Source organism: Stylophora pistillata, chromosome 4 (assembly GCF_964205215.1).
Source record: "Stylophora pistillata chromosome 4, jaStyPist1.2, whole genome shotgun sequence".
Lineage (NCBI taxonomy): Eukaryota > Metazoa > Cnidaria > Anthozoa > Scleractinia > Pocilloporidae > Stylophora > Stylophora pistillata.
This window is the reverse complement of record NC_142522.1, coordinates 32,215,940-32,243,451: the sequence shown is the minus strand read 5'-3', so window position 1 is coordinate 32,243,451 and position 27,512 is coordinate 32,215,940. Positions and strand designations below refer to the sequence as shown.

Below are 27,512 nucleotides of genomic sequence, written 5' to 3'. Positions count from 1 at the left end.
TCTAATGTGATCTTGTCTCCATCTCGAGCAACAGCAAAGTCAATTGGTTGTGTGGCACTTAAGATTCCATATTTCTTGTGGATGTTACCAATAACTCTTTCAATGTGAATACGAACATTAGCGATTCTTCTAGTCTGCTCAACCTCAAATCCACTCAGCTGTTTCTTCCCTTTAGTGAAGGCAGGGATCTTTATTCTTGCACAAAATAAGGCTACAGATTCGGCTATGTCAAATCCTCTCTCTGCAAGGATTACATCCCCAGGAAGTAAGTTTTCAAGCAAACCTCTTTCCTCGGTAAGGTGTTTATTGCTGACTCTTCCACCCTAGCCATCTGAAATAAAGGCTACACTGCCTTGAGGTGTAGTTCCAACGAGGTACTTAACTGTATTGTGGTGCTTGTAGGATGAATACGTCTGTGCACGGGCAAGGGGATTTGAGGCTCTGTCTAAAAATATTTCGAAACAGTCAATTATTACTACACAACCAGGGCAGTGTTTGCGAAAATCCATTGGAAGGGTCTTTCGTAATTGTTCTCTTTCTAGCCGGTAAATCAAAGGGTTGAGTCTCAGGAATAGTACATCAAAAACATTAAAAAATGTCCTTGATACAGTTGTTTCATGTACTCCTCCAAATCTATAGGCCAAATCTTTGCCAGACAAGTTCAGCCCAAGTCTTATTAGAGTTAGCATAAGTCTTTGAAAGGGACTCAAGGTACATTTGGGCTGATTGTGACAGATATGGTAAAACAAAGTTGTAAATACAATACTGCAAGTTCCAGCTCGGTAGACCAGTGTAAAACAAGGCTTTTTCGTTGTTGTCTCGAAACCCACTTTCATCTAGAGAGACTTCCTTTAGTTGTTCTCTAACCTTCGAGTTATCTTCTCTCAGAGACTTGATTTCAGCTTCTAAAGCCTGGATATCGCTTGAACTTGTATCAGTCTGAGTTTCACAAGATTTTACATCAGTTTCACTTGTTACTGTAGTTGATTCGTTGATACCAGTCGCGGTAACACAATCTGTGGCCTCCACAGGTTCCTCTTGTAGAAATTCAGTTAGATTCTGAAGCTCAAGTAGCGCTTGTGCGCCTTCTGATTTTCTCCTTTATCAAATCATAACGATCTTTCCTTTTTCCATCCACATTCTTGACGGAGTTATGGCCAAGGTTTAAACTAGGAGCCCAATCGGCATCTTTGGTAACGTAGAGATCTGTTGGTTGCCCTGGTGGTAAACAAACTAGAAGCTAGACGAACTGCAAGCTACTAAACAAACTAGAAGCTGCAGATACCAAAACTGAACAATCGCTATGGATTCAACACCACTATAAATGAAATACTTGTACTCTTAAGACCTATATTGGTTAGTTTGAAAATTATTGTAGCGTTTTACCTGATACGAAGTGATCACTACAAACACGAGCGTTCGAATACTTGTCTGGAGTCAGGTCTTCACGTTTGATTCTCTTTACCCACTCGCTTTGGCATTGTTTTTGAAGTAATTTTAAATTATCGCCGACATTACTTTTGACAGTAGGTATTCTAAAGAAACGCTTGTCTTTGTTACGATTTGAACGGTAAATACGGCACAAAAGTTGACCCTGATTGACGTCTCTGCGTATATTTCTTTCGATCTATCACGCAAGGTCGTGCTCCAGAAAACTTCAAATCCTCCAGAAATCTCTCGCTTTGTAACCACCCCATCCACTCTTCGTTTGCGCGATCACACGAGAGAAACCATATGCCCCGGGAGTTCCCCTTTAAACTTGACAGCGTACCTGATTGGCTACCGACCTGATCCCCGGGCTACTGACCTCATTGCTGACCAATCAGGCACGCTGCAACTGAATGGGGGTTTCCCCACAAGTGAGGCCTTTCTCATGGATCTACACTTTTAAACCGTTACGCCTCAACGACAGATTATTGTACGGTCGGGGTCTTTGCGTCAACAACTGTATTCCATTCGTAAACATAAAGAAAAACTCAAACCTTACTCTCGAGTCGATTCCTTTTTCTCAACAAAGCGATGAATTTTCGAAGAGAGGGAAATGAGAGCAGCGGTGTTCATGCTTACGATCCACTTTTGGAAACTGAACTAAGCAAGATCGTCGTGGAGTACAAATATCCCCTTTGCCGTCACGTTATGGTTGTAAGAGAGGTGGGAAAGGCACTACACTCAGGCCATGATCAATTACTTTGTTCCGATTGCTTGGCTCAGGCTGAAAGGTATAGATTAATTTTGTTGAATTTTATAAGGTTGTTTGTGAAGCACACGCGACGAGCAAAGGGTAACGAGTGTCGAAACGTTCGGTCTATGAATTGTAACTTCTCTGTTACATGCATCCAATCCATGTGTTGGTATTGGTTCACATAATTTTACCGATATGTTAACATTTGTGTGAACTCTTTATGGCCACAATTCTAATTCATTTGCGTCGCGCCTTCGCTTGTCGCACAGAAACAAAAGTTTTACCCGAAACGAAATCCTAGAACAACTAGAAAACTTCCTTTTTGTCCTGGGTTTTATTATGAGGAAGAAGAAGCCGGATTTTTCGGTATAGAATCGATCGATAGCGACCAAGGCCAAATTCACACTGTGTTGTGATTATTTGTGGGAGTTGTGATAGGCAAGGCTTTATCATGTTACGATAAACAAAGTCAGAAGCATGTGCAGTCGTCCGAAACGCAAATGAATCGTTTTACCGACAGCATTTCCGCAGAAAAAAATTTATAGTTTATCTTTTATACTTGATTTTTTTTTTTAACTGCCTGGTACCTTTTCAATACTAAGAACATAATAATTTGGTAATATTAACTAATTTGAAATAGTAAATTGGCCCCCGTAAAGAGTTAAAAAGCTATACGTTCGGCTGAATAAAGGGGGCAAGTTTCTAAAGAAACTGTGGTGCTGCGTCGGTGGGGGTAATAAGGCAATTTGGTAACATCAACTAAGTTGAAATAGTAAAGTTGAAATAGTAAATGACCAATGATATTTAAACTGAGGATTCAGTTTCGCCTATATTCAAAGTTTGATAATTTAAGGAAATAAATTCCGACAAGAGTTCTGAAATAGATCAACTGAGTAAAGGTTTCAAGACTCATCATCGATCGCACGCACTGAGCCCGCAACATATCCAGACAAACTGCAGAAATTGCAGAATAGAGCAGCCCGTGTGTTGACATTCTCTAACTATGATGCTGATGCAACTGAGCTACTCGAGTTTTTAGGGTGGAAAAATCTTGCACGCCAGCAGGAAATCCATAAAGCCACCATGATGTTTAGATGTCTGCACGGGCTAGCTCCAAGGTATCTATATTCAAAGTTTACGTGGCGTGACTCTGCTTATGACCTCAGGGACTCTGAAAATAAGCTTAATGTTCCACTACCGCGCACTAATTATTACAGAAAAAGCTTTAGCTACAATGGCGCCACATTATGGAACAGTTTACCACGCGAGATAAGGAACACAGAGTCTCTGGGGTTATTTAAACGTAAGATCAATGACATTTTTAAAGTCTAACGCACGGCATTCACGGAAAACAGCTTTAGTGTTATAGTATGTAGTTTTAGTTTTAAATATCTTAGCGTATGTGATATGTATTTTTATGGGCTGATGAATTGATCGTGTCTAAATAAAGATTACAAAACAATGTTCAGTCGTAGAAGTTCAGCAAATGTCAGAGCATCTGTTACAGGTCTGTTTCATTCCACTGAAAAGACTAATTTTTTTTTAACCTAATCACTCTGTCGCTTACTCTGTCGCAACCACGAGTAAGTTATCTGAGCATGATCTGAGGTTTCTTTACTCGATTTCATAGTTCTTTTGAATAACTCGCTTATGGTTACAAAGTTAAAGATTAGAATGTAAAAATTAGTCCAGTTTAGTGGATTGAATGTAGAAATTATACGAAGAGACAGAAAATTTATCGATCACCTTGTACACAAAAGGCTTACTTGCTCAGGATACTTAAAATTTACTTCAGTGATGGCTTATCAAGCGCTATCTCCGAAGATCGGTAACGATAAACTTTTGTTTAATTCTTATTTCGCTCAGTCTGGGGGCCTGTGGGGGACGTGCACGATGGCCATAGCTCCTTGTGTAGTTTTTGATTGGCCCATATCACTTGTTGTAGGGGTGTGTATGGAGTTGTGTCGAATAGTTGACCAATGCCCGGAACTGTCACGAAAGTGTCCAAGGTTAATTTAGCTTCACTTTCCTCACAGGGTGCCTCTTTCTGAATATGAACTTATAATTGTCATAATGATACCAGCGTTTCAAGTCCACAATTTCAAAAGCCACCCTGGGGTAAGGCCCTTTCAAATTTTTCATCAAGTCTGAATTCTAGACCGATATTTCCGATAGATGTATAGGCAAGAAGCAGACTGTGCTTAGACTCATAAATTGATTTGTTCAAGGAAATTAATTTAACCAACAGTTCCAGTTTAGGGTGCTTCAATGACGTGAGGTTTGTTTTACAACGTGCGTGACGCAGTTGCGGACTTAAGATTGAGATGAGTCCTGCCTACCATTTCGATTTGTTCCATGAAGTTTTCTAGTTTTGGAAAAACATTTTAAAAATAATATTGTAATTTTAAAACACGAGAATCCGCAAACAAAATTCTCCGAGCAGTTTGTGTCCCATGACAAGTAAAACTGAAATTCATGCACTTACCTGAAACATTTTCTCCAGTCCTCTGACACATTCTAAAGAAGTTTTAAACTGAGAGTTGAAAAACTACCAACCCCAAAGATAACTCTGTGGACATCTCGAAAACGGTGCTACCAGAATTAGGAGAACGAAGAGTTTTGAAGTCATCTAATCGTCGACTACAAACCGACTGTCGTCTCCAACAGAAGTCAAATGCGGCAGCTTCTTTTACCATATCCATAGCAAAGCATTGCATTGAGGGAACTATAGACTTTGCTAGAGTCGAACATGGAACATTTCCAGCAGTTCCGACTTGACCATTACAGAAGAAGCTTAAAACTGGTAGTTAATGATATCTTGCATTAAATACGGCAGGCGCATTTTAACTCTTCAATACTCCGATCTCCTTTATCATCGAAGGCAGCTTCAATCGGTATATTCCGACCTGATTCATACTCCAGTAATGATACCAGCCGAGTTGAATCGTTAGACTGGTGAATCATTTCAAGTTAGCTTCAGATGATATATAAAATAAATGATGTTTACGTACTGTTGTTGCTTAGCCTGCCCCTAGATACTCCTTCTATATTTAGTATTGCGTGCGTAAATTCCGAAAATAAATTTCCGGAAATGCTTGGTTCTACACAAGGGATGTTATCACGGCTAGACACACCAAATTAACTGAAACGTATCAATTTGCTATTGAGAATAATTTTCCTAGAAAAAACAAACTCGTGTCGCCTTTAAACTTCCTGTTTGGTCGAGTAAGTATGTGTTAATCTCATGATTATATAATAAGCTTTCGAATGACACACCGGTCACGCGGCTGATGGTTTTACTGTTACATTTCATTCTAGTATAAATAGCAGGTAAGGTCTTTCATCCCCATAACGTAGGTCTGATTTATTGAGCGAGCTGCCACATTATCTACCAAAGCGACAAAATGAGCATCCCATTCTTTTACGTTTTAAAATGTAAAAAAGAGTTCGAAACAGAAGAGTTGTAACAACATGGCAACAAAGCTCGATTACCAGCCGCTGTTCGGGAACCGAAGCCCGCACTCCTCCCCGAAGGAAAAAGACTGGACCTGAGGGAGCGGCGGAAATCGAGCCTTTGTACGTGGCAACCGGTCGAGTAATTATTTCAGTTCAGCTTTTCGGAGTCGTGATGATGTGCGTATTTTGTCCCTTTAAAGCTGACTTTGTCGGGGCTATTCAGTCTTAACTCTGTTTCACGGTAAAAATTATCAAAAATAAGGCTCATATATAATTGTCCATGGATCCATTATGCAGGATTAATGTTGGTCAACGTATTTTTATGCCAGACTGTGCATACTACTATGAAACTGTACTTTTTATAATGTTCTTACGCGCACTACTTCTAGGTTCTGATCACAAAGACTGATTAGCCTTTCCTGTTACAGAAAAATTCCTCCTGGAATTCCATTGCATCGGAATACAATCGAATTTTCTACTTTTTCCAATACAATTCCATTGCTTTTTCTAGCGCAATCCCATCGCCTAAAGTTACTAAAAAGCTTTATTATTTGGGAGGCCACGATTACACAGTTTAATTTGTACCCGAAGAACGGAGAAGTCAAGTATTAATATTTTTAAAGGGAAAGTACGGTCTAGAAAAAGTTTATCACAATTAGAAGACTTTTTCCTCCGGAGTTCGAAAATAACTGCCATTTTGTCCAGTTTGCTTTGTAATGGCGACAAGAGTGCTTTGAAGTTGCCCATTTTTACAACTTTCGCGGTAAGAGAAACGCCATCTTGGATATTACGTCAGTTGTGACTTAGCAATAATCAAACTTTGTTCGGCACCTTGTCCTTGTCGAAGTGTTACCTTTGTGAAAACAATTTCTAATACTAATAATTGAAATGAGATGAACTGTCGTGGGGTTGAATGTCAAAATGCATGCCAAAATTCATAAGGAAAGTGTGTAAGCCTCTAGAAGCTACCGGAAAGTGATTAAAGAAAAGTTAGCCAGCCAAACCCTGCAAAACGAAGACTTCCAGCGATGATATACAGGCATGTAAGTTTTCCTTGTTGATCTTCCCTTCGAACTGAAAGCGATGCTTACCTTTTCCATATTCGACACAAATTTCAGTTATTTATTAAATGAATTTTCTCAAACCATTTTATTGTAAGCGAATAAATTGAAGCTCGAAATGGTGGTACACTGTGTGTGGCTAATTCTCTGTCGCCACCCTTGACCACAAGCAGTGTATAAATATATCTTGTCTTTCCTAAGTCTGTTATGAGTTCACCGAGTAAATTTTCTTTATCCCACTAGTCGCATTCTCCTGCGAAAAAAAAAAAAACTAAATGACATTTAATACATTGCTAGCAAATAATCAAGACAGACATGTATGTAACAACTACAAACTATCCTTCGTTAGCCAGGCGCCCATATTTCACTATATCCTATCGATTGGTCCCGATAAAAATAATATGAAAATATTTCAAGTCTTCTAACCAACTACTTGGCGTAATTATGCAGTGCTTATAATTTTTAAAGAGTGGAAAGTTTCATTTTAGCTTCATATATTCATAGTTGATATATTGAGGTAATTTCTGATGTAAACACTGTATAACAGAGGCGACTTCCAAAATGTCAAAGCTTTACTTCTCACAAATTACGACATTTCAAACACTTTAGAAACAAAAATACTGCGTTGAAGCTAATTCTAAGCAATAAAGATAAAAACACCATCGCAAATTAAAGGTAAATGCTGAAACCAACAAAATTTAATTCGTAACAATTAACTTCTGCCTTTTGTCTGCGTTAACTTTGGCAACTAACTGTTTCTAATCAATTTTGTCGGTGTTCACAAATACGAAGAATGATCTTCAAGTTTATCATTTCTTATTTGTCGCGTGCCAACTGGGGCTGTTCTTAGTTCCAAATAGCTTGTGTTCAGTTATGCACCGAAGCTGGATTCTCGTAACTGCAAAAATAACTCGTCTCATTCCGAGTTATGAACGTGAAATGAATCCGTAGCGGGAACTGCGGTCTTCTTTACCCAAATAACTATCACTCCACAGCTAGGATTTGTTGGAAGAAAAAGCCTTTGCCTTTCAAATTGAGTCGGTGTCCTAGAACATTTAATTCTTAGATCATTCATCCTCGTTTTCCGTAGGTTTCTTTAGACAGTTGATGCAAGAGAACCACTCGCGATTTCCAAGACGTGAGCGAATGAGCGGGTCAATATTTTATTTTGAAACTCATTTTCCTGACTTTCTCTCCCTTTCTACTCAACAGAGGTATCTCCTTCCCTTGCAGACAAGCCATGTTTTGTTTGAAACATAAATGAATGTACTACACCCTCGCGGCTAGATTAAATTCCAAGTCGATAATTTAATAAGTAGCACTCTCCCCGCCGCTGTTTTCCTTGTTTACATCCACTTCAGTAGGGATATAATTTAGCATGCTTGACTATTGCTACATCATAGTTTCGTCATAACAAAGATGGCGGATTTCAATTTGAAAATGCCGATTTTTGGAACGTAATTGTTCGCAATTAAAACGCTTTTAGCTCAAATGAATAGCCGGTTAGAATAATCATCGCGGCAAGCAAGGACTTTCGATATAAGTAAACTTTTTCTAGACCGTCCTTTCCCTTTAAGAAGGGACCTTAAGCAAACCACGACGGCGACGGCAACGAGGACGTGAGAAAACAAAAGATCTAATTGGCAGAACAATAGTTCAGCACGTGCATTGTAAAACGTAGTACATTTCTTAGCCGTCCTTTGCAAAACAACAACGTGAAATCACCAAAATTTGCGTCGTCTGCGAACCGAAACCGCGACGGCAAATTGTTTTAATTTCCATTTGGAACTCAACGCTACTTTTATACTTTATGTCGAGGTTGAGTGGTGGCGCTGTATGAGATAGTAAACACATGCAGCCATTTTTGAAGTTTTAATTAAAAGTAGAAATTAATTTTTTAATCGACGTCTTCCTTGGCGTTGCCGTCCTGACTGCTTTAAGGTCCGGTAATACGGGCAACATTTTTCTTCCACTTGTCTTGCAACATTGTTGCATTGCAAATTGAAACCCTTTGTTGAAAATTTGTTGCAGAAAGTAGAACTCGAGTCTACTTTGCGCAACACGTTGCCTCAACTTGCAAAACTATATTTTGTTGCGAGACAAGTTGGTTACGAACGTGGTAATACGCGCAACAAGGGGTTTCAACTTACAATGCAACAATGTTGCAAGACAAGTTGAAGAATAATGTTGCCCGTATTACTGGATCTTAAGGTTCCTAGTGACTGCTTCATATGGAAGTCAAATAAACGCTAACCAAGCATTCGCTCAGCTTAATTTACTTGTGCGTAAGATGGATTGTTAAATCCAATATTAACCAACACAACGAAATTTCATCATCATCATCAATCCTTTTCATGCCTCGTGGCACATAGGGCCTTCGCAGAGCTTTTCCACTCCTCTCGATTGGTTGCTGCTGTCCACACCGCCTCCCACGACCTCCAACCTGCCTCTTGCCTTTCTTTCTCTACTGTACGCCTCCAAGTGGTTTTTGGTCTTTCCCTTCTCCTTTTACCTTCTGGCGCCCAGTTCATAGCAACATTGCAATCATCATTACGATCTTTCCTAAGAATATGACCAATCATTTTTCATTTACGAGACATCCCTTCCGCACTCAGTGGCTTCATGCCTGCCCTTTCCAGTAGCTCTTTGGTGCTGACATGATCTTGCCATCGGATTCGAAGGATCTTTCGTAGGCACCTATTACAGAATACATTTACTGCTTTATCATCTCCCTTATTCATCTTCCATGTCTCAGACAAACCCGTAAATTAAAAAAGGTCAATAAAAGATTTAGGACATGAGATCTCTTATGCCATACAAATTTAAGATTAATGTATAGAATTTGTCTTACGTTTTTTTAGCGGGAATGGTACAAGATTCTTCGCACGCGATAATGAATTACAGGATTGTGAGGTGAGCACCATAAGTAGCTTTTATGATGTTATTTAAGCTTGATGTTGAGACTTAAAACAAAGACTCGAATTCATCAAACATAACACTGTAGTGGTACTTGAAGAAATCAGAAGAACAGAAAAAAAAGAGGATAAAAATTAGAACAGTACGGTAGTGAAACTCCTACACTTTACGGGAATAAATAATGTTGTCTGAGTCTATGTGGTTCTTTCCCTTTAATTTAACAACTGCCGGAAACAAGCAGAAATGATACATGCTTTTTGACTGAAATTATACTTTTTTATCGAGCAGACTGAAAATATTTGAATGAGAACATCTCATTTAACTCTAATGAAGACCTCTCGCTCACCCAGATGATCACAAAACACGTGGAAATCATTACTTTTCTCGGGCTTCAGCCAAATCAAATCTTCAAACACATTGGAGGCTTACGCTTTGTTATTTTATAGGGCAGAGATATTCCCGAGAGCTGTTTTGATAGGAGCTGTAATTTTCCCTTGCCGAACGTGTTACTGCGTTCCCTCGGAGATGAAACACAAGAGTCAGGTCATCAAATGTCACTAAATGATGGGCTCAATGATGGATCATCCTTCCCAAACACGGAACCAGTAAATTCCGCCATTGAAACGATAAATGAACCGTGGCAGCAAGAGACTTTCGTATACCCGAGGGAAGCTGATGAACAGCTTTCACGACAAAGCAGTGAAGTGTCTCCTCCATCTTCAGAGATGCACCCCTTTGAAGAAAACAGATCATGTCAGAGGTCAACTCACCAACATGCGGAGAGAGGACAGGAAAATGGATTGCTCGACCATATGGCTTCCGATGTGACCCTTGATGAAACATCATTCTTCGCTCGAGAAGTGAACTTACCTCCTGACTCAACAGAGGTTAGAGACGAGCGACAGCTCCTTGAACCATACGCGGGAGATGAGGCCTTGGTGGTATCTTACCCCATTCAAGGTCAACTGATAATGGAAACACCAGTGCAGCGAACGTACCATCAAGAAGATTATGCACTTCACAATGGATTGAGTTCACCTACTCAGGAAACAGTAGTGCATGATGCACCACCACCACCACCACCACCGGATGGGATTATGGGGTATCCAGTACAAGAGAGTGAACAGGATGTTCGAGGTAGTTATCTGGTGCAAGAGTCGTCAGAACTACGGCTAGGTAGTGGATACGATGATCGACTTCGATGTGCGCAGCAAACCAACCATTACCAAGTTAATGGTGTGAGCTCCTTTGGTGAGACTGAACAAGCAATTGAATACAGCTGTAATCGGCAAGAGTTGCGATTGTGGGAAGGTAAAATTGCCAGGCAAGTATCTGCAAGCTAAAGAAAAGAAATATTTTGCTAAATTATTAAGGGTAACAGACAAGGGTTAACTATCACCGGTTAGTGAGAGTTTGCCGAGAGGTTTTGCCCTATTAGCTTGGTCATAGAAAACCCGACCTTTTCCAGCAGCCCAATGCTTAGCGGAAAGACTTCGTTTCAGAACTTAATTGATATCCCAATTTTTTTGTAGGGCTAAGCCACAAAAAGCCATGAAGAAGATAAATGCAAGAGAGGCATTTTTCATCACAGAGATAACAGAGGTTAGGCAGCATCGCCATGTTGATACCAATGGAGGAACAACGGCTGTCTTCACCTGCCCCATCAAAACCGATCGCTATGGATACAAGCTTGGCTTGAGGATGTACCTGAATGGCGTGGGTAATGGAAGAGGCAGGTATGTCGCCATCTTTATGCACATGATGATGGGAAAGTATGACAACTTTGAATTGAGGTGGCCTTTCACTCAGAGGATCACGCTGTCCATCATAGATCAGAGCGGTGCCCAACGCCATTTAAGCCGAATCCTTCAAGCCAAGCCTAACATGGTAGCCTTTGAGAAGCCTACGCAAGCCATCAGTCGTATGGGATGCGGTTTTGTAAATTTTGGTCCCATAGAAGAAGTATTTAGTCATCCTTATGTCAAAGATGACAAGCTTTTTCTTAAAATTGAGTTTTCTGCCTGACTGCAAAGATTTTCATGAATAACGAAAAATTACAACTTTGATTATATACACTGTGCAAACATTTCCCACAAAGCCTTTGGGTTTCATCGTTTATGGATCATCCCTTTTAGGTATCAACGTTTTTGCAATCGAGTGTTTAAACGAAGTGTTCAGTTATCAGTCATAAGGGTGTCTTCAATTTGTCCTACTCGCTTCTTTCGATAGAGATATCCTACGATTACTAAATGATAACTCTTTTTGAATAGTACTTTACAAAGAGTATTGTTATATTAGACAAACTCATCTTTAGAATATCTTTACTTAATTTTGTCCAGTACCTGAGCATTACCACAGGATACTATTATTGTTGGCGGTCTTGTGCAATGTTGCCTGGATTCTGAAGTGAGTGGAGCGTTGATTTTTCACCATAAATGAGGCACATTGGGATATCTTAAACTCTTTTATAGGTTTTAGGCCATAATTTGGTGAACCGCGCCCGGCCTTTTCTGCTTGTGAGCATGCGTTTACGCTTGACGAGAGAAGTGAAATCCACTCTTGGTTCTGTTTATCAGAAGTGTGGTCATTTGTATCATTTTTAAAGAGTTGCTTGTGTAGCTGACGTCGAGTGGTCCGTATGTCGGGATAGGTGTATTGGCAAGAGCAATTTACCTCTATTATCAGGCTAGTTTAACCAGCTCGAAGTGATGTAGAGGAATGAAATACGTAAGTTAAAATCTCTAAAGGCATTTTTGTAATGTCTAAAGAACTATGCAAAGGCTTAAACAGTATTTTTAGAGTCAAGGCTATTTTCTTTTGTTTTTCGTATAAAAACTCGCAGATTCTTTATCATTTTTTACTTTTGGCAACACATTTCCCTTCTCTATCTCAGTAATCCTTTTTTTGGCAATTCAGTTAATTTAGTCCACGGCTTCAAGTACATGTAGCTTCCTCTTACGAAACATGTTTCCCTTTTTTTTCCGTAAAGTTTATTTGAATCAATTACATAGTTGATAATCTAGATGTGAAGCGGGTTAATCCACCGCAGTTACGGAAATTAAGAGAAATGGAACTGCTCCGAATTTTTTTTAAAATCTCAAAACAAGGATTACTTCTTAGAGAAACAGTAATTTAGAATAGGTAGATAGATGTAAAATAAAGGGCACTAGTTAAAAAAAAAAAAGACACGCAAATGTTATTTGACTGACTCGTATAATGTTTTTCGAGCTCGCAGGTTGTAACTTGTCTAGAAGAAATATTTGGCAGTACTCTGTTTTCAAAACTTGATGCTTTTTACTTGTCCGTAGCGAGATTTCATTGCAAAAGGTTTACAAACGACCAAAGAAAATTTCTATTTTTCTTATAATGCTATACTCGGCTCAGCCGAGGCAATTTATAAACTAAGAAAAATTTTATTGAAAAGTTTTGTACGTTAGGTGTGATAATAATTTGTTAAAGCGTACCGCAACTGTTACTAGGAATTGCAATGCACTTAAAATAGAGACTATTTTTTTAAATTTGTGTTTGACTCATTCCTTTGACAAATAATTTCAGAGTGTTTCAAAAGAAGTCACAGCGATGTTGCAGGATAGAATCAGTTGGGGAAAAAAAAAGGAAACTGATCAGTCAAATTGCTTTCTCAATCAATCCTCGAGTGATAAAATTGTTGTAGTGCAGCCAATCAAAATGACAGCTTTGGAAGCGGAACTTGCTGCCTTTTCGAAAAGATTTCCCGGCAATCATAAACAACGTTGTTAAGAAGGGCTAACGCTCGAAACGTCAGCTTTTGTAATCATAACGTTGTTAAGACTTGATTTGAGAGTTTTTTGTAAAAAAGTTTTACATTATTATTCTGCTGACTGATGTTGGGTTAACGGACAAAATTACCAAGACCCTCAGGCGGAAATAATGTTTTCTTCATTATATTTAACGTATGATAGTTTTTGTATTTGTCTGATACCGACGAATACAAGTTCAAATAGCTAGCTTAATGTGCAAGTTTCTGAAATTAGTTATTCCATTTGTTTTTTACTCCCATGAATTGAAGATTGATTCATATCACCGGTATTTGACTACATCACCCGGGTTAAAGAAGTCGAGCTGAATGGTCATAAAGTCCTAAGGGATTTCCAAAACGTAGTCTAGTCATTTCTTGTCATTTCTGAAGACTGTTCCAAAATTCATAATCTTTTTTTTTTTTAATGAATTTTATTGGCATTCTACTAAGTTACAAAAGTAATAAACGAGAAGTTAGACGTACAAAAAATTGCCAAAAGGGAGTAACGAACGGGACGTGAGTACCCATGCAAGGAAATCAGGGTATCTTTTACGAATGATGCACGATCCTCGCAGTAGAGAGCGCTATTTATGCAATAGCGAAAATCAGACCTGAACTAAAATCAGACCTGTATGGGATTCGAACCACTGACCCCTGCGATACTAGTGCAGCGCTCTACCAATTGAGCTAATAAGCCTACTCAGGGAGCAGGCCGTTGATTCGTAATAAACCCGTGATGATATATCAGATACGGTGAATATATGAAGTTCATATATTTTGAACTGCGGTTATAGATATATGAAAATATATGAACTTTATATATTTACCGTATCCAAGGTATCTTTTGTTATTAATAAAAGTGAAAGATGGACAGTCGGTGAAACTACTTTACTGGTGCTTAATTTCGCGCTTTTGGCGTGAGGGTTATTAGTAGGGTTTTATTTTTTCGATTCAGCAGGCAAATATGAAAAGAAGACACGAAATTTCGCGACTCAAGTGTTCTCAACTTACTTTCATCTTTCAAAATGTCTAAACTTTCACGGTCAACTCTAAGAAATTTGCATAAGTTGTTGTTATTACATGTTGATCTTTTTTGTTTTTTCTGTGACTTGAATTTTCTGCAGGGGATTAAATTCGCGAGGATTTTTATTTGTGGGTCACGATAACGTCAGTATTTAGTAGACGCGATTTGATCGGCAAAACCCACATCTTCTCATCTCGTGCATGTAATTTAACCGCTCGAGTGAATGTCGCATGAGAAAGTCTGTCCCATGAACTGGCTAAAATGAAAACAATAACGCAATTCTTACTCGTGCACAAGTAACCTAATTACACAGGCGTCTGGGTCGTTCTGTTCGGTTCGTTTATAACGTTAATGTCGCAAATAAGTCGTTTGTACGACACCTGTCGTGGGGAGTCTGTTCTAAGTTAGTAAACCAGCTTTCCAGAGCCAGTCGTTGAAAGTAGTTATTGCTGTTAGTTAGGCATTGCGCAGAATCCCAGCCACACTACTAACACTCACCCGGACGATCTTATAATAATATAATAATAATAATAATATAGATCAATTTCTATAGCGCATTTCCATGTAAATGCTCTAATGCGCTTTACAACACTGTGCGGGGGACTTTTCCAGACTGCCGGCGGCAGTTTACAATTAATAAAGGAGAAATTTTTACAGATGCCCCCTCTCCCCCTTCCTAGTAAACAGGCCAGACCACATCACAGTAATCTCGTGATGTGGGTTCTTTAATTATTACACTTTCATGTGTTACCCCAGGGTTTAAACCATCTACCGAGAGGAGTATGCAAATCCGCAGATCCGCTGTGATTTAATAACAAAATCCATGGATCCGTTTTAAAAAAATGTTTAACCCGAATATTTTTGCCACTTGACACAGATTTGTTAAAAAAAAAAACGCACCTTGAGCTTTTGTATATTAATTAAACAAATTTTTTAAAAATCGTTCTCGTGCTTTTTGTAGGACAACCAACTAAAAGAACAATTTTTCAAACATTTTTTGACAAAATTAAAAATATATTTATTAATTACACTTGTGAGTGGCACTCTGAAAACAGTTGCTGTAAAACTTGTTTTATTTTCCAACGCTTTTTTTCTGTCGTAAACTTCTTCAGGGAGTTTTACCAGTAAAACACTGACTAAACGCCTTTTTCATAATCCATCAGTTAGCGGCTATTACGTGGACCAAAGACCTGCATAAAGGCTTGGCCGGATTCACAAACAGGAACAGGCGAAGTTGAGAAAAACTTTGAAGGCAAGGTAGGGAAAGGGTTTGGGGGCCACGGTTTGTAAGAGTGCTGCTACTGTGGTTTGGTTCTCAAAACGGAGATTACAAACTGATAAGTTGATATTCTCATGGTACGACCCAGTAATATAGTTGTAATGTAACCCAAACTGACAAGAGCACGAAGATAAAACACGTCCTGCTGGCAACATGTCACATCTTCCTGGCCAAAGTGCGTTACTATTTCCCTGCTGCGTGACATTCGATGAGTCTTGTCCATGACAGAAGAAAACTACAGTAACGCACTGGCACACGCCAAAAAAAGCAAAACAAGATTTCTGACAATCACTGAGATCCACGATCCAAACTTTTTCACGAGCAAAATCCAAAATCTGGGCCCAAAAAATCGATGAAAACCGCTGCGATTGAAGGATCCACGTATTCCGCTCTAAATCCTCTAAATCCGGCCTAAATCCGAATTTCAGACAAAATTATTGTAAGAATCCGCCGACCGTTTGCCTATTCACCCCTCTCATTTACCGTATACTTAATATTGTTGTTAACTTTAATAGAAAAGAAATAACTTGTTAAATAAATATGGAAAAACTGTTTAGATAGCCGTTATGGAATCATGAAAAAAACTCACCATGTGATCTAAATGTTGTCAACTAATTACTCACTGAGCAGAAAGAATAAATTTAAGGCCCCGTTTACAAGCAGGTAGGATAACCCTAGTGCTAGGGTTACCCTGGCAGGAGGGTTACCCTAACGCTCCCACATTTCTTCTTTTTTTCATCGACGTGTTTACAAGGAAGCTAGGGTTACCCTAGGGTAACCCTAGCTGCAGCTGCCTTGTAAACGCTCTGCTGGGGATAACTCGCCTACCCAGTACAACTTTTTACTTGTTTCCAGACCCTTTGAACATTGATAACAATGCGTGCGGTTACCAAGCATAGGGTAAGTTGTCCCGGGTGGTAGGATAACCCTACCTGTGAAATTTTGCTTGTAAACCCGGGCAATCTTTGACCCGCCAGCTAGGGTAGCCCTAACACAAAGGTTACCCTCCTTGCTTGTAAACAGGGCCTAACGCTCTATGGAGTCTGAGTAAGAGTGGTAGTGTGCCTCAGGGCTCCCCGAGATAATAACCGTATCATTTAACGACATTCTTTCCGCTGTACATCTAAGTGCTTGAGTTACTCGAAGCCGTCAAGGTATTCAAAATGCATTTAGCAGCATATTCTCCTACCTTACCTACGATGACCGTGGAACCAGACGCTAATGGCTGCAAGCTGCATAATTCTTACGACGCACAAAGCTGCATTGTTGCTGCAACTGGTATTCTTCTGGGATCGATCATTTGTTTCTTTGGTAAGTGACCTGGAATTAGATAAGGGAAATTTAGGAACAAATTTTATTGCCAACGTGTTCTAATTAACGATGATATTGTGCTATATACTGATAAATTTCTTTCTCCTTCGTTTTGCTGGTTTAGATCGTACGTACTGTAAGTTTATGCAAATTTTGAATTCACGAGTGCGAAAAACAGTTACTTGTCTCAACTATGATTATCCTGAAAACAATGACACTGTGATTATTTTCAGAATTAACATGGTCAGCAACAATATAAGCACAAACAAAGATGACATACAAGCTTAATGTTTGTTTTATTTTATTTTTTTAAATCTTTTTTTGTTTTATTATTATTTTATTCACAACCTTACAAGGAGCAACTTCAGAATACCCGTCCACATCATTTACATGTGTCGGGGGGCTTTGAAGAATGAGGCATAACACAATAGATGCTATTCTTATTTAAATTACAAATTACAAATACAGTCACTTAAGTAACTTACAGTACAATATGACTACTCACATTATTTACAGTGTAACAACGGTTTACACTACTTACAAAGTAAGTAACCCAGTGAGCTTTGAGAGGATACTTGTGATTATTACGTGAACAAAGAGGTTTGAGGTCGTGTAGGGTTCCATCACGCACCATAAACCTCACACCAGGCTAGTCAGTAAATGAATTGCCAGCGCGAATATGCCCCTGACTCCCCTTTGTCACATGAGGCATTTGAAACATGGCATTGTTTACCATCATCCAATCAACGTGGAGTAAACAGCGTGACGGTTGCTCCCTGGCACACCAAATCTGTGCCACGGATGCCGATCGCTTGGAAAGCTGCATTTCTTGAATGATTTTTGGCGGTTAGTGCTTGGATTTTGAATGGATCTTCAATTGAATGACACGAGAAGAAGCGTCAACCTTTTAGTTTATCTGGTGTTTGATTTGGAAGCCGGGTGACTCTAATTTCTGGGTGGAAATCAGCTTCGTGCTGGAGCGGTCAAAAATGAGCTTTCCACTCTTGTCTCCTTCTTATACAGTTAAGTAACACTCAACGCAAAATCTACCAAATCGCTCAAATTCGCGATTTAGAACCATAGAAATGACGATACACAGTAAGTGAGGTAGGTTTACATTTATTCTGAGCCTTAACACATAGACATTCCTTGTTATAAGTTTACGATATTATGACTCTTCAATATTCTCCCATACATTTCTTTATATTTCGAACAATGACCAGACACACTGCCTGTGTGGGCCCCCTGTGATTACACCTTCTTTTCCCACACACACCTAAATGGGTCTGCAAGGCATACATGAACATAACTGGACTGTTTTGATTTCAAGTAAAGGCAAGAGTTCCATATAAACTTATACATTAATTATGCATTCATTTCATAAAGACTAAATATAAAGGTTTCTTTGCAACACTCTATGCATAATTAATGTATGGGGTTAGATCAAACTCTTTCCTAAGTAAATGTTATATATTTAGTGAAGTTAGAAGTTGAAAATCTTAAAGAAATAGTAGTTGCCGAGGCTAGGAATGCGTTTGAATAACTTGAACTACTTGCTGAATAAGACATCACGTCTTGAGTATCACATTCGACGTATGTATAGAAACTGTAAAAATAAAATAACAGTGCTTTAAGTTTCTATAGGCGCGTCAAATGTGATACTCGAGACGTGATGTCTTATTCTGCAAGTAGTTCAAGAAGTTGAAAAGATAGGTGTAATTTATGTTACTGCTGATATTTTTTGTATAGAGTACTTTAAGATAGTGATTAACACTCATTATAAAGGTAGAGGAACACAAAATGTATAACCAATACTTGAGTGATAGAAACTGATAGGGAACAAAATTTTTATTTCTAATTTCGGTAAAGAACCTTGTTTTGGTTGTAAAATTGTTAATGATCTACCTTGTGTTAAGATATACAGAATACTAGTGAATGTCTGCATTTGCAAATAAAATCCATGTAATATTTATTGCATTAAATTTGTTTCCTTTCAGGATACCGGATATTCAAGTTTATGCTCTTCTTAGCTGGTTTCCTAACAGGATTTTTCTTCACTTATATGTTTTGTTCTGGATATCTCGTGAAATACCTGTCTGAGAAAGCTCTGGAGCACCAAGATCAGGTATGGGATTACAGCATTCCTTCTCTTAAAAACTCTGATGCAAATGATTTCTGAAGAGAAATTATCATTTTTGTAGATTAATTCAGTCTTTTATAGGCAGCTTGCATTTCACTGGCTTGAGTAACAGATCCAGGAAAAGGGCAGAGGGGAACTGGAGCCCCTCTCATTAGAACTGTGGATTTTGTCACCACTTGTTTGAGACCGAAATTCTTTCTACAGCAGGAAAACATTTTACTGCTCAACTTAAAATAATTTAAATTACTCACCTTCAATGATTTCTAAGCCGATGTGGGCTCTAATATAAAACAAAAACCTTTCTGTATCTTCTGAAGTAAAGTTTAGACCTTACCAAAAAAATTTCCTGGATCTGCCCTGGTCTTGTCTGATGGTCAAATGGTAATGAAATTTGAATAAAAAAGTACTGGGTTTGAAGTTGCAGCAAGGGTTACTGAATTGTGTGCTTGGGCAAGGCACTTCTCTCTGAGAATGTCCGCTATTCACCGAGGAGTAGGAATGTTTAGTACCAGTGAAAGAAAGGGAGCCTGAATTCAGGGGGTAAACTATGGCTACCTTCCCACCCAAGGAAAGTGGTAGTACTCCTTGTTCCTTCATATAGGCAACAGAAAAATGGGAGCAGGGGGCCATGGCCTCCCTAATAAAAACTGGTGCCAAAAATTTCATTAGCACAGCAAAAAAATTGGCAAAATAATGTGCAATACTTTTTTTGAATGGCTCTGGCCAGTGTTTGAGGAGCTTATAAGCTGCTATAGTTCTCCATCAAACTAGACAGCATGTCTAGGAAATTAATTTGAGTACGGATATGTGCATGGCTGGATGAAAGATAAACCCCTCCCCTAGGTTTCAAAATACTCTGCCACCTCATGCTTCATGCTGTGAAACTGGGATGAGTTTTAGAAGTATAAGCAATTTTCTTGTCTGGAGACACTATTAAACTAAAAAGAAAGAGGGCAGAGCAAAATTTGAGTTGTTGATCAGAAATGAAGAAGAGACTATTCTTTTCAGATTTTTCTTGGTGCCTCAGTTGCTGTTGGGATCATTGCTGGGTTATTGACACTGTGTATTTTTTATCTGGGCCTTTTTTTACTTGGTAAGACTCAGTGTTAATTTAACATCAATTTCTAAACGGGGAAGTGGAAAACAAGCCACTAAAGTCTATTTATTTTGATTTATTTTGTTGTGTCCTTCCACTTCTGGTATTATTAGAATGATCTATTAACTTAATACAATTTTAAAAGGTGAAGTTTCACTTAATGGTGGCGATATTATGGCTGGTTCAAATTTGACAGTGCACACATAACATTTGTTCAGGAAGTTACAACACAAATACTAAAAAATACATCTGGAAAAGGGGAAAATCGTGAGGCTAGCCCTGTATAAAAACAATTTCCCTAACTAAAAACATACAAAAGATAAAATTTAATGGCTACAGATTCAATAAATAGAACATAAAGGCTTGGTTCAAACCTCACAGGAATATCAAGACTTTACAACTGAAGTCATTTTTGAGCATAAGTAACTTTAACCCTATAACTCCCAAGACCTGGTTGTCAATTCTCCCCTCCAGCTGCTGCACATTTTGTAGCAAATTAGTTATGAGAATTGAGTGTTAGATTAAGATATCAACTTCTACCAGATGAATTTGAATATTCTCATTACCTATTTGGTGGATAATGTATGGATATTACAGGGAGAAGTTACATGTTCAGTGCTCGAAATTAAAAAAAATCCAGGTTGTCCCTATTTCAAAAGCTGGGCAACCAAAGCCATGAATTTGGTTGCCCTGATGAATCCTTGGTTGCCCGGTAGAAAATCACATGGTGGTCAAGCTTGAACTAATCCCATAGTTCTTAGTGTGCGGCAGTGGGTTTCACGGAAGTCTGGGTTTAAGTTGTGGCATATTCAAAGTGGCGTCTTTGATCTTGATCGCCTCTAGACAAGAAACTTTGTGTTTGTCTCTTACATTTTCGTACCTGACAATGTTCTATACAATTTACAGACATCCAAAACACAGGAAAATGCTTAGCTGGAGCAAATTATTATTAACTTCACACTATCGGACATTGACAAAACAAAACTGTCACATAGGTCAGGTGCTGTTTATGGTTAATTTATATTCTATTTTTGGCTGGGTTGTCCGTTGTTTTTTCCCCCGGACAACCAGCCTCTTAATTTTACTAAAAATTGGTTGCCCGGTAAACTTTTTGGTCGTCTTGGATGACTGGATGACTGCTAATTTCGAGCACTGCATGTTAATTACCTATGGGAGTTAAAGGTTAAATGAACAATCTTTTATAACAAAGGTGTAATCTACTGAAATATGCAAGGTTTGTTACAATCTGCAATAAATTAAGAGTACTAAGAGATCCAGAGCTTGAGTTATATGATAATAATAATAATAATAATAATAATAAAGGTCTTTATTAAGAATTATTGTGCAAACAGATGTGTAACAGTTAACATGACAATAGAAAGAATATAAGAGAAAAGATAAAATATTAGTCACTATTGAAAAGACATCTATTAATAAAAATTGATTTAAAACGACTTGTCTGAACCTTAGGTAAAATATTCTTCACCAGAGTTTCATATCTCTATTACGACAGATATCCAAGATACTGTGCTGCTTTATATACTCTGTAAGGGGCCCCCTATTGAAAACAAGATCATCAAAAAAGATCCCTGGTAAATAGGTTTTGGGTGTAGAATTAGAGACAGGTCATCTCCAAGTATGTCACTTCATTGCAATGCATGTTACTTAGTTGCATGTGACATTCTACTACCCTGTTAGGGGCGTTAAGCAGGTCTTGTTTGGCTTGTAAGCCTGATCCACACCTTTTAAGTATAGTGTGGCTGGGGAAGGTATATATATTCCAAGAAAAATATTCGGAGAAAAGTTTGTATGCCTGGGCTTACTAGCTTAAAGGGAGCTATGCGTCTGCCTGTCATATTGTCATGCTTCAAATTTGACAGCCCGGCTTTTTTACATTTTCATTTGTTGTATTTGACTTTGTATTGTTTTCATTACTTTCATGCTGTCTGATTTATCAGGTGCAACCATGGGATGGTTTGTGGGCATGGTTTGTCTGCCATTTCTCTATAAGCAGTCAGAGTACCTGTCTGAACACACCTGGCTGCCTTACATTGTTCTTTGTGCTTTTGCCATTGCTGGAGGAATCCTTATTCTCTGCATACAGAAGGTATACAAAAGCTGCATTGGTGAATTTTTTTTTTTTTTTTTCACTGTACAAGCACTACTCTGCATACAAAGCTAATAACAAGCAGCAAATAAAATTGGAGAAAAAATTGGAGTTGCCTTGGCCATGAAATTTTGCACAGTTATTGAACTGCATTTGTTCAAATTATTTCAAGTCTGTTCTGTCATTAACATGACACAAAAGGGCTGTGGCTCTTACAAAATGCTATCAAGTTAAGGCCCAGCTAATGCCTTGTAAGTAAAACATAGAAGGCCGCAGTGACTATATGGCAACACCACACCTTCTTAGAAATGCCTCTCATCTCAGCTTTATGTCACAAAACTCAAAATCTAGTTTGGAGATCGACTTGAATTACAGGCAGGGTACAAAGAATAATCCTTTTGAAAGTTCTTTTTTGTAGTATAAGAGCCAGATTACTTGGGTGCAGGGAAAGCTGACCACTTCAGTTTGTGTTTACTTGTTTAAGGTGGTAACTGTGATAGCCTCTGCATTCCTGGGTGCATTTGGTTGTATTAATGGCCTTGACTACTTTGTGGAGAACAGCAAATCACTGCACTACTCGGTCAACATTCTGCAAGGTGAGTGGACTAGTTGAAACTTGTTAGCTTGTCCTAACTAGAACACTCATGTATCTACAGAATAATTCAATTGGGGGCAATTAAGCAAAAGTTCTGAGGTGCAACTGACCATCATAAATGATCAACGACTAAAGAAGCTTTTGATTAACAAATTCTCTTCGTCAGCACCTCAGGAAATGTATAGAGATCAGCATAGAGAATATGCACACTGATGTAAGGGTGTAGAAAGTTGATGAAACTCTAGTATATTTAAGAATGGCTAGCTTGGTTAAGAAGTGCTCTCTAAGTGTGCCTCCCTGCAAACAGTTTCTTTTTTAAATCCAAGTACAGTATTGTTCTCTCGTACGGTTGATGCCTTATGGTGTTTATTTGAAAATTCTCTTTAAATTTGTAGGCCACTTTGACAAGTCAGCTTTGCCCACTTGTTGGTACACATGGTTGATTTTGTGTCTTATCCCGCTAATGTTCATTGGTGGATTGGCAGTGCAGCTTGGCATCACTGGAAAAGGCAGAGATCATAGAGCAGGTACGTAACATAAGAACAGACAGACAGACTGTAAGCGTTACCATTGCGTTATGCGTGACATCACTGTGCGTGCGCAGTCAAGTGTAGAAAAAAGCATGGTTGGCGCGAGCGGTACTCGAGCTTTATGTTAGCACTAAGTTATTTTGTAAGATTTCTGCCACCTTCAATGTTGTTCACCCAGAGTCGGGATAGAGGTACGTAGTAGTTGTTGTTATCGTTTTCTTTGTTATTAGGTTCGTTGATTGTCTGTCGCCTCAAATTAGTTTGTAGTTTCATGTTGTTTATAATCGCGCAATGACTCCTATTTATTTTCACTATAAGGCAGTTAAGGACAGTTGGTCATTGTATCCTTTGTTTCAGTTTTTATGTATTGGATCATTAAAGTTACCATATTTGTGTACTCGTCGTGGTTTAATTGATGACTCCGATTCAGTCTGAAAATCTATCTCCATAACACAGACAGAAAGTCAGAGACTGTTAGAAAACCGTTGCTGGCCAAATTTCCAGTTAATTGAGGAAGACAGTGCTCAGAAATGGGGGAGGACAGTCAAACTTCACTTGCAGATTAGTAATAAACCAGAGAGACAGTCAAGCAGACAGGTACACAGATATACAAACAAATAGATGGACAGAACATCACATAATTGTGAAGGTGAGTAATGAATAATTCTGACATTGTTAATTATGGGAGACTGAAGACAATCAGTTTTAAAGACAAATAGGCAAGAGATGGGTAGATGGAAAGGCAGTGGTTAGAGGTGATTATACACTCCAGGTTGGTATTTGAAGCTGCATGGCAATCAGAACAAGCAGATTCAAACTTCTACCACCTTTTTTTTGGTCAGCCAGAACATAAAGTCAGTAAAATTAATGTTCCAAAGTATTCTCTGATATATACATATTTTTCCAACAGCTTATGGTAGACGATCACGTTGGGACCTTTATGCCGCTTCCATGAGAAATCGCGCAGATGAGGTAGATATGTATTATGATTCATAATTGGAACTTGGGGAAAAAATATTGTGTCGAATATCCTGACATGAGAAATAATTGGAAGTTTATGAGTATACTAACACACTCAGTATATATCTGATTTTAAATTAAATACATTTTCAAAGGGGATTTAATCATACCTGATACCTTTATACATTTTTTTATTATTCCTGGTAATACATGGCATAGACTCTTTTTGTGGGACATCTAAAGATGCTTTAGATATAAAACCTTTACTTTCTTGCTAATTGCAATTTAGTAAATTCGTCTTGCATGAAACAACTTCATAGAATTTTTCTAGTTTTATTTCTTATTCATATCAATAATTAATTTTTTTGGAGAACAGGACCAGCTGTACTAGACTTCTACCTTATTGGTTTTATCTCAACCCGAACTTAGTGAAATAGCTGCTTTAGTAACTCAACATGTTCTTGACTAGGTGTCCCTGACGTTAAATTTCAATTTTGCATTATTGTTGAAATGTAAGAGAAAAATCGAGTTTCCAGATGGGATTTGAACCCACGACCCTCCGTGATCTAGTCGGATGCTCTAACCACTGAGCTACAGGAGACTCTATGGTGAGCAAGGGTCAATTAGTGGGTATTGACTGGAACCGCATCGCGCAGCTACACAGCCAAACATCTTGTTGAAATGGTTTTTAATTAATTTTTAGTCAAGGATTCTCAAGTGCTAGTCAACTCTCATAATTACTTTGTGTTTGCACCTTGATGAACATGCTTACAGGGCTGGACACTAATGGTAGCCTACTTAAGCCACAGACTAGTAGAAATTCAGTTTTGGCTAGTGGTTTTTGATTTGCACTAGCCAGTTTGGCTATTAAACAAAATGAAATTGTTGTAACAATTAAGATATCACTAGCCACTCGGCTAGTAAATAGAAAAACTAGTGTCAAGCCCTGATGCTGAGATGACTAAATTTTTGTTGACGATGATGTTACACTGGCTGTTCCTATGAAGAGGCTTCTCTTACACAGTCACTTAGTGGGAAAAACTTTGGTTGTAACTATAAAGTGACTTGATTTTTAACCCTTTTACACTCAGGAGTGATGGAAAAGGAATTTCTCTGAACAGCATGAATGTATTTCAATGTCAATACATTCCAATTGGGTTTTGATTCAATTTAACACCAATTTCTCAAAGCTTGAATAATAGGAAATGTAATTGGAAGACTGTGTAGAGAATTTGATATTTAGATTTTGCAAGAGAGTGGGTTGAGGACAAGGGATGATCTTTCAGCAGATTTCTACATGGTGTCATTAGTTTAAAGTGATTTATATTTTGTCTTTATCCAGCAACCTATTATGGGAGATGTTGACTAGAAGTCTTGTTCAGGAGGAAGTCACCTGCTCAAAATTAGTTTTGTAGTATCACTGAATATTTTCTATGCATTTGTTAACTTTGTGGGTACAAGTTTATAACTTGGTGCACACTTTTTACCAAAATTTTTTGCTCTCAAAAATAATTCTGAGAACAGTTTACCAAAGGTTTCTTTCAGGAATAGGATATAGATTTTTTAACGGTCAGGTATATACATTCAAGGTATGTGGAAAAAGGTACAAGACACTGAAAAAAGAAGTGTCTGATAGTGAGCTGGTGAGAGGTTAATTGAACTGTTTTTTTGTCTTTTTTATTTAGAGTTTCAATGATACTTATAATGTTACAGTTAAAAAAAAGCTCACTTTTTTATCCAGTTTAGTCTTCTAGATATCATAAGGCTGACTTTTTCATGCCAACTATTTTCTTTACACATGCACAAAGAAACTAAGGCAAAGACAAGCAAAGTTTCAGTCAAAGTTAAAAATGGAAGAGAATTTTAACAAGGAATTTTCAACACTGGTAAACTCTCAACATAATTGAGAAAAGGAGTTATTTTTATGAGCTATTGGTAATAGTTACTCAATTTTTTTGGATTAAATTTGAACTATAAACTATACCTGATGTTGAAATTATTGATTCTTTCCTTTTTGAAACTTGGCAAAGGGTGAAAAGTAATATTTGATGTGAAATGGAGCTATAAAGCAATGTTTGCAGATTGCCCACTCGTAAATAAATTTAAATGGTGTTTCTTTTATTTATTAGGAAAGTGTGTTGTTAAAATACAATGAAAGTAGCTTATTTTATGTAGATGGGACACACAAGTATTCAAATAAAAAAATTCAAGATATGCAGGGGGTAGGTTTGGAGGTTAAGGGTTTAGGCTAGGGGGTCAGGAGAGCATGTTATCCCCTGCCAATTTGCTTACAGCCCCTGAGTGAGGGGAACCTAGAAGGTGTCAGAGGAGAGGGTCTTGTAAATTTGGTTTGCAGACAAAGGTACTGCAGAAGGCTCAAAATCCTGTTTCTTTTTACCCTGCGAGCAGATCAAAGGGCCTCTGCTCACAGGGTAGATTCTTTCAAAACAACTACAACAAAGACAATCTCCCAATATCCAACTAAATATGTTATCTCGTAATCTTGGCTGATGTCACAATCCAAGACCATGCAGAAAAACATTTCTCAGTTCTCCGTTAATTTTCAACAATTGTTATATCATTCACCAACAGCAATCCATCACCCACACCCAGCACATAATTAGTTTTTTATCAACTGAGTTGATGGAGTAAATTGGCCACCATAAAAAGTTTTAAAAGTTGGCATTAGTACCTCATAAGCTGGGGCGGATCCAGGATTTAGTCAAGGGGGGGTTTGGAGAATTGTTCCCCTTCTGAGGGGTCCAAGATTTTGAAAATTAGGTCTTCGAAAACATGATTTCCAGCGTTCTGAGGGAAAATTTAGGGGGTTTGACCGAACCACCCCTGGATCCGCCATAGATAAGAGGGAATGACGAAGGGCTAACGCTCGAAACATCCCCAATATCCAACTAAAAACCTTATCTCTCAATCTTGACTGATGTCACCATCCGAGACCATGCAGAAAAACATTTCTCAGTTCTCCGTTAATTTTCAACAAGCCTTATAACATACAACAACAACAATCACACAGCTACACCCAACTGAGTAACCACCTCCCGGTTAGCTCAATTGGTGAG

The 27,512-nt window shown here is 38.3% G+C and overlaps 2 protein-coding genes and 1 pseudogene across 5 annotated transcripts in view; 2 read left to right on the top strand and 1 right to left on the bottom strand.

Annotated features, from left to right (window-relative positions):
• LOC148733375 (uncharacterized) overlaps nt 1-1,713 on the bottom strand; it is a 2,055-nt pseudogene extending 342 nt beyond the window's left edge. Inside the window, exons 1-2 of the transcript XR_016000383.1 lie at nt 1,387-1,713; nt 1-1,218 (exon numbers count right to left, since the gene is read on the bottom strand). The exon at nt 1-1,218 is cut by the window's left edge and continues 342 nt beyond it. The product of XR_016000383.1 is annotated as an uncharacterized LOC148733375 (transcript). The remainder of the gene's footprint in view (nt 1,219-1,386) is intronic.
• Nucleotides 1,714-1,927: 214 nt separating this feature from the next.
• LOC111342198 (uncharacterized) lies at nt 1,928-13,133 on the top strand. Its single transcript, XM_088757081.1, has 4 exons — nt 1,928-2,219; nt 9,561-9,612; nt 10,062-10,939; nt 11,148-13,133. Exons 1-4 carry the CDS (start codon nt 2,020-2,022, stop codon nt 11,638-11,640), a joined length of 1,623 nt encoding a protein of 540 aa, XP_088613207.1. The 5' UTR covers nt 1,928-2,019; the 3' UTR covers nt 11,641-13,133.
• Nucleotides 13,134-16,590: 3,457 nt separating this feature from the next.
• Nucleotides 16,591-26,418, top strand: LOC111342200 (transmembrane protein 198-like). Of its 3 annotated transcripts, XR_016000772.1 has the most exons (9): nt 16,592-17,007; nt 19,005-19,132; nt 20,156-20,240; nt 22,202-22,350; nt 22,835-22,946; nt 23,341-23,472; nt 23,932-24,124; nt 24,386-24,447; nt 25,778-26,418. XR_016000772.1 is itself a non-coding variant. In XM_022949250.2 (8 exons), the coding sequence occupies exons 1-8, from the start codon at nt 16,860-16,862 to the stop codon at nt 25,802-25,804; spliced, it is 843 nt and encodes a 280-aa protein (XP_022804985.2). In that variant the 5' UTR covers nt 16,594-16,859; the 3' UTR covers nt 25,805-26,418. The 3 variants fall into 3 exon arrangements, 2 of the variants coding, with proteins under 2 accessions (XP_088615093.1, XP_022804985.2); XM_022949250.2 differs by lacking the exon at nt 23,932-24,124 and having other exon boundaries at nt 16,594-17,007; XM_088758967.1 differs by lacking the exons at nt 24,386-24,447; nt 25,778-26,418 and having other exon boundaries at nt 16,591-17,007; nt 23,833-23,970.
• The last annotated feature ends 1,094 nt before the right edge of the window (nt 26,419-27,512 follow it).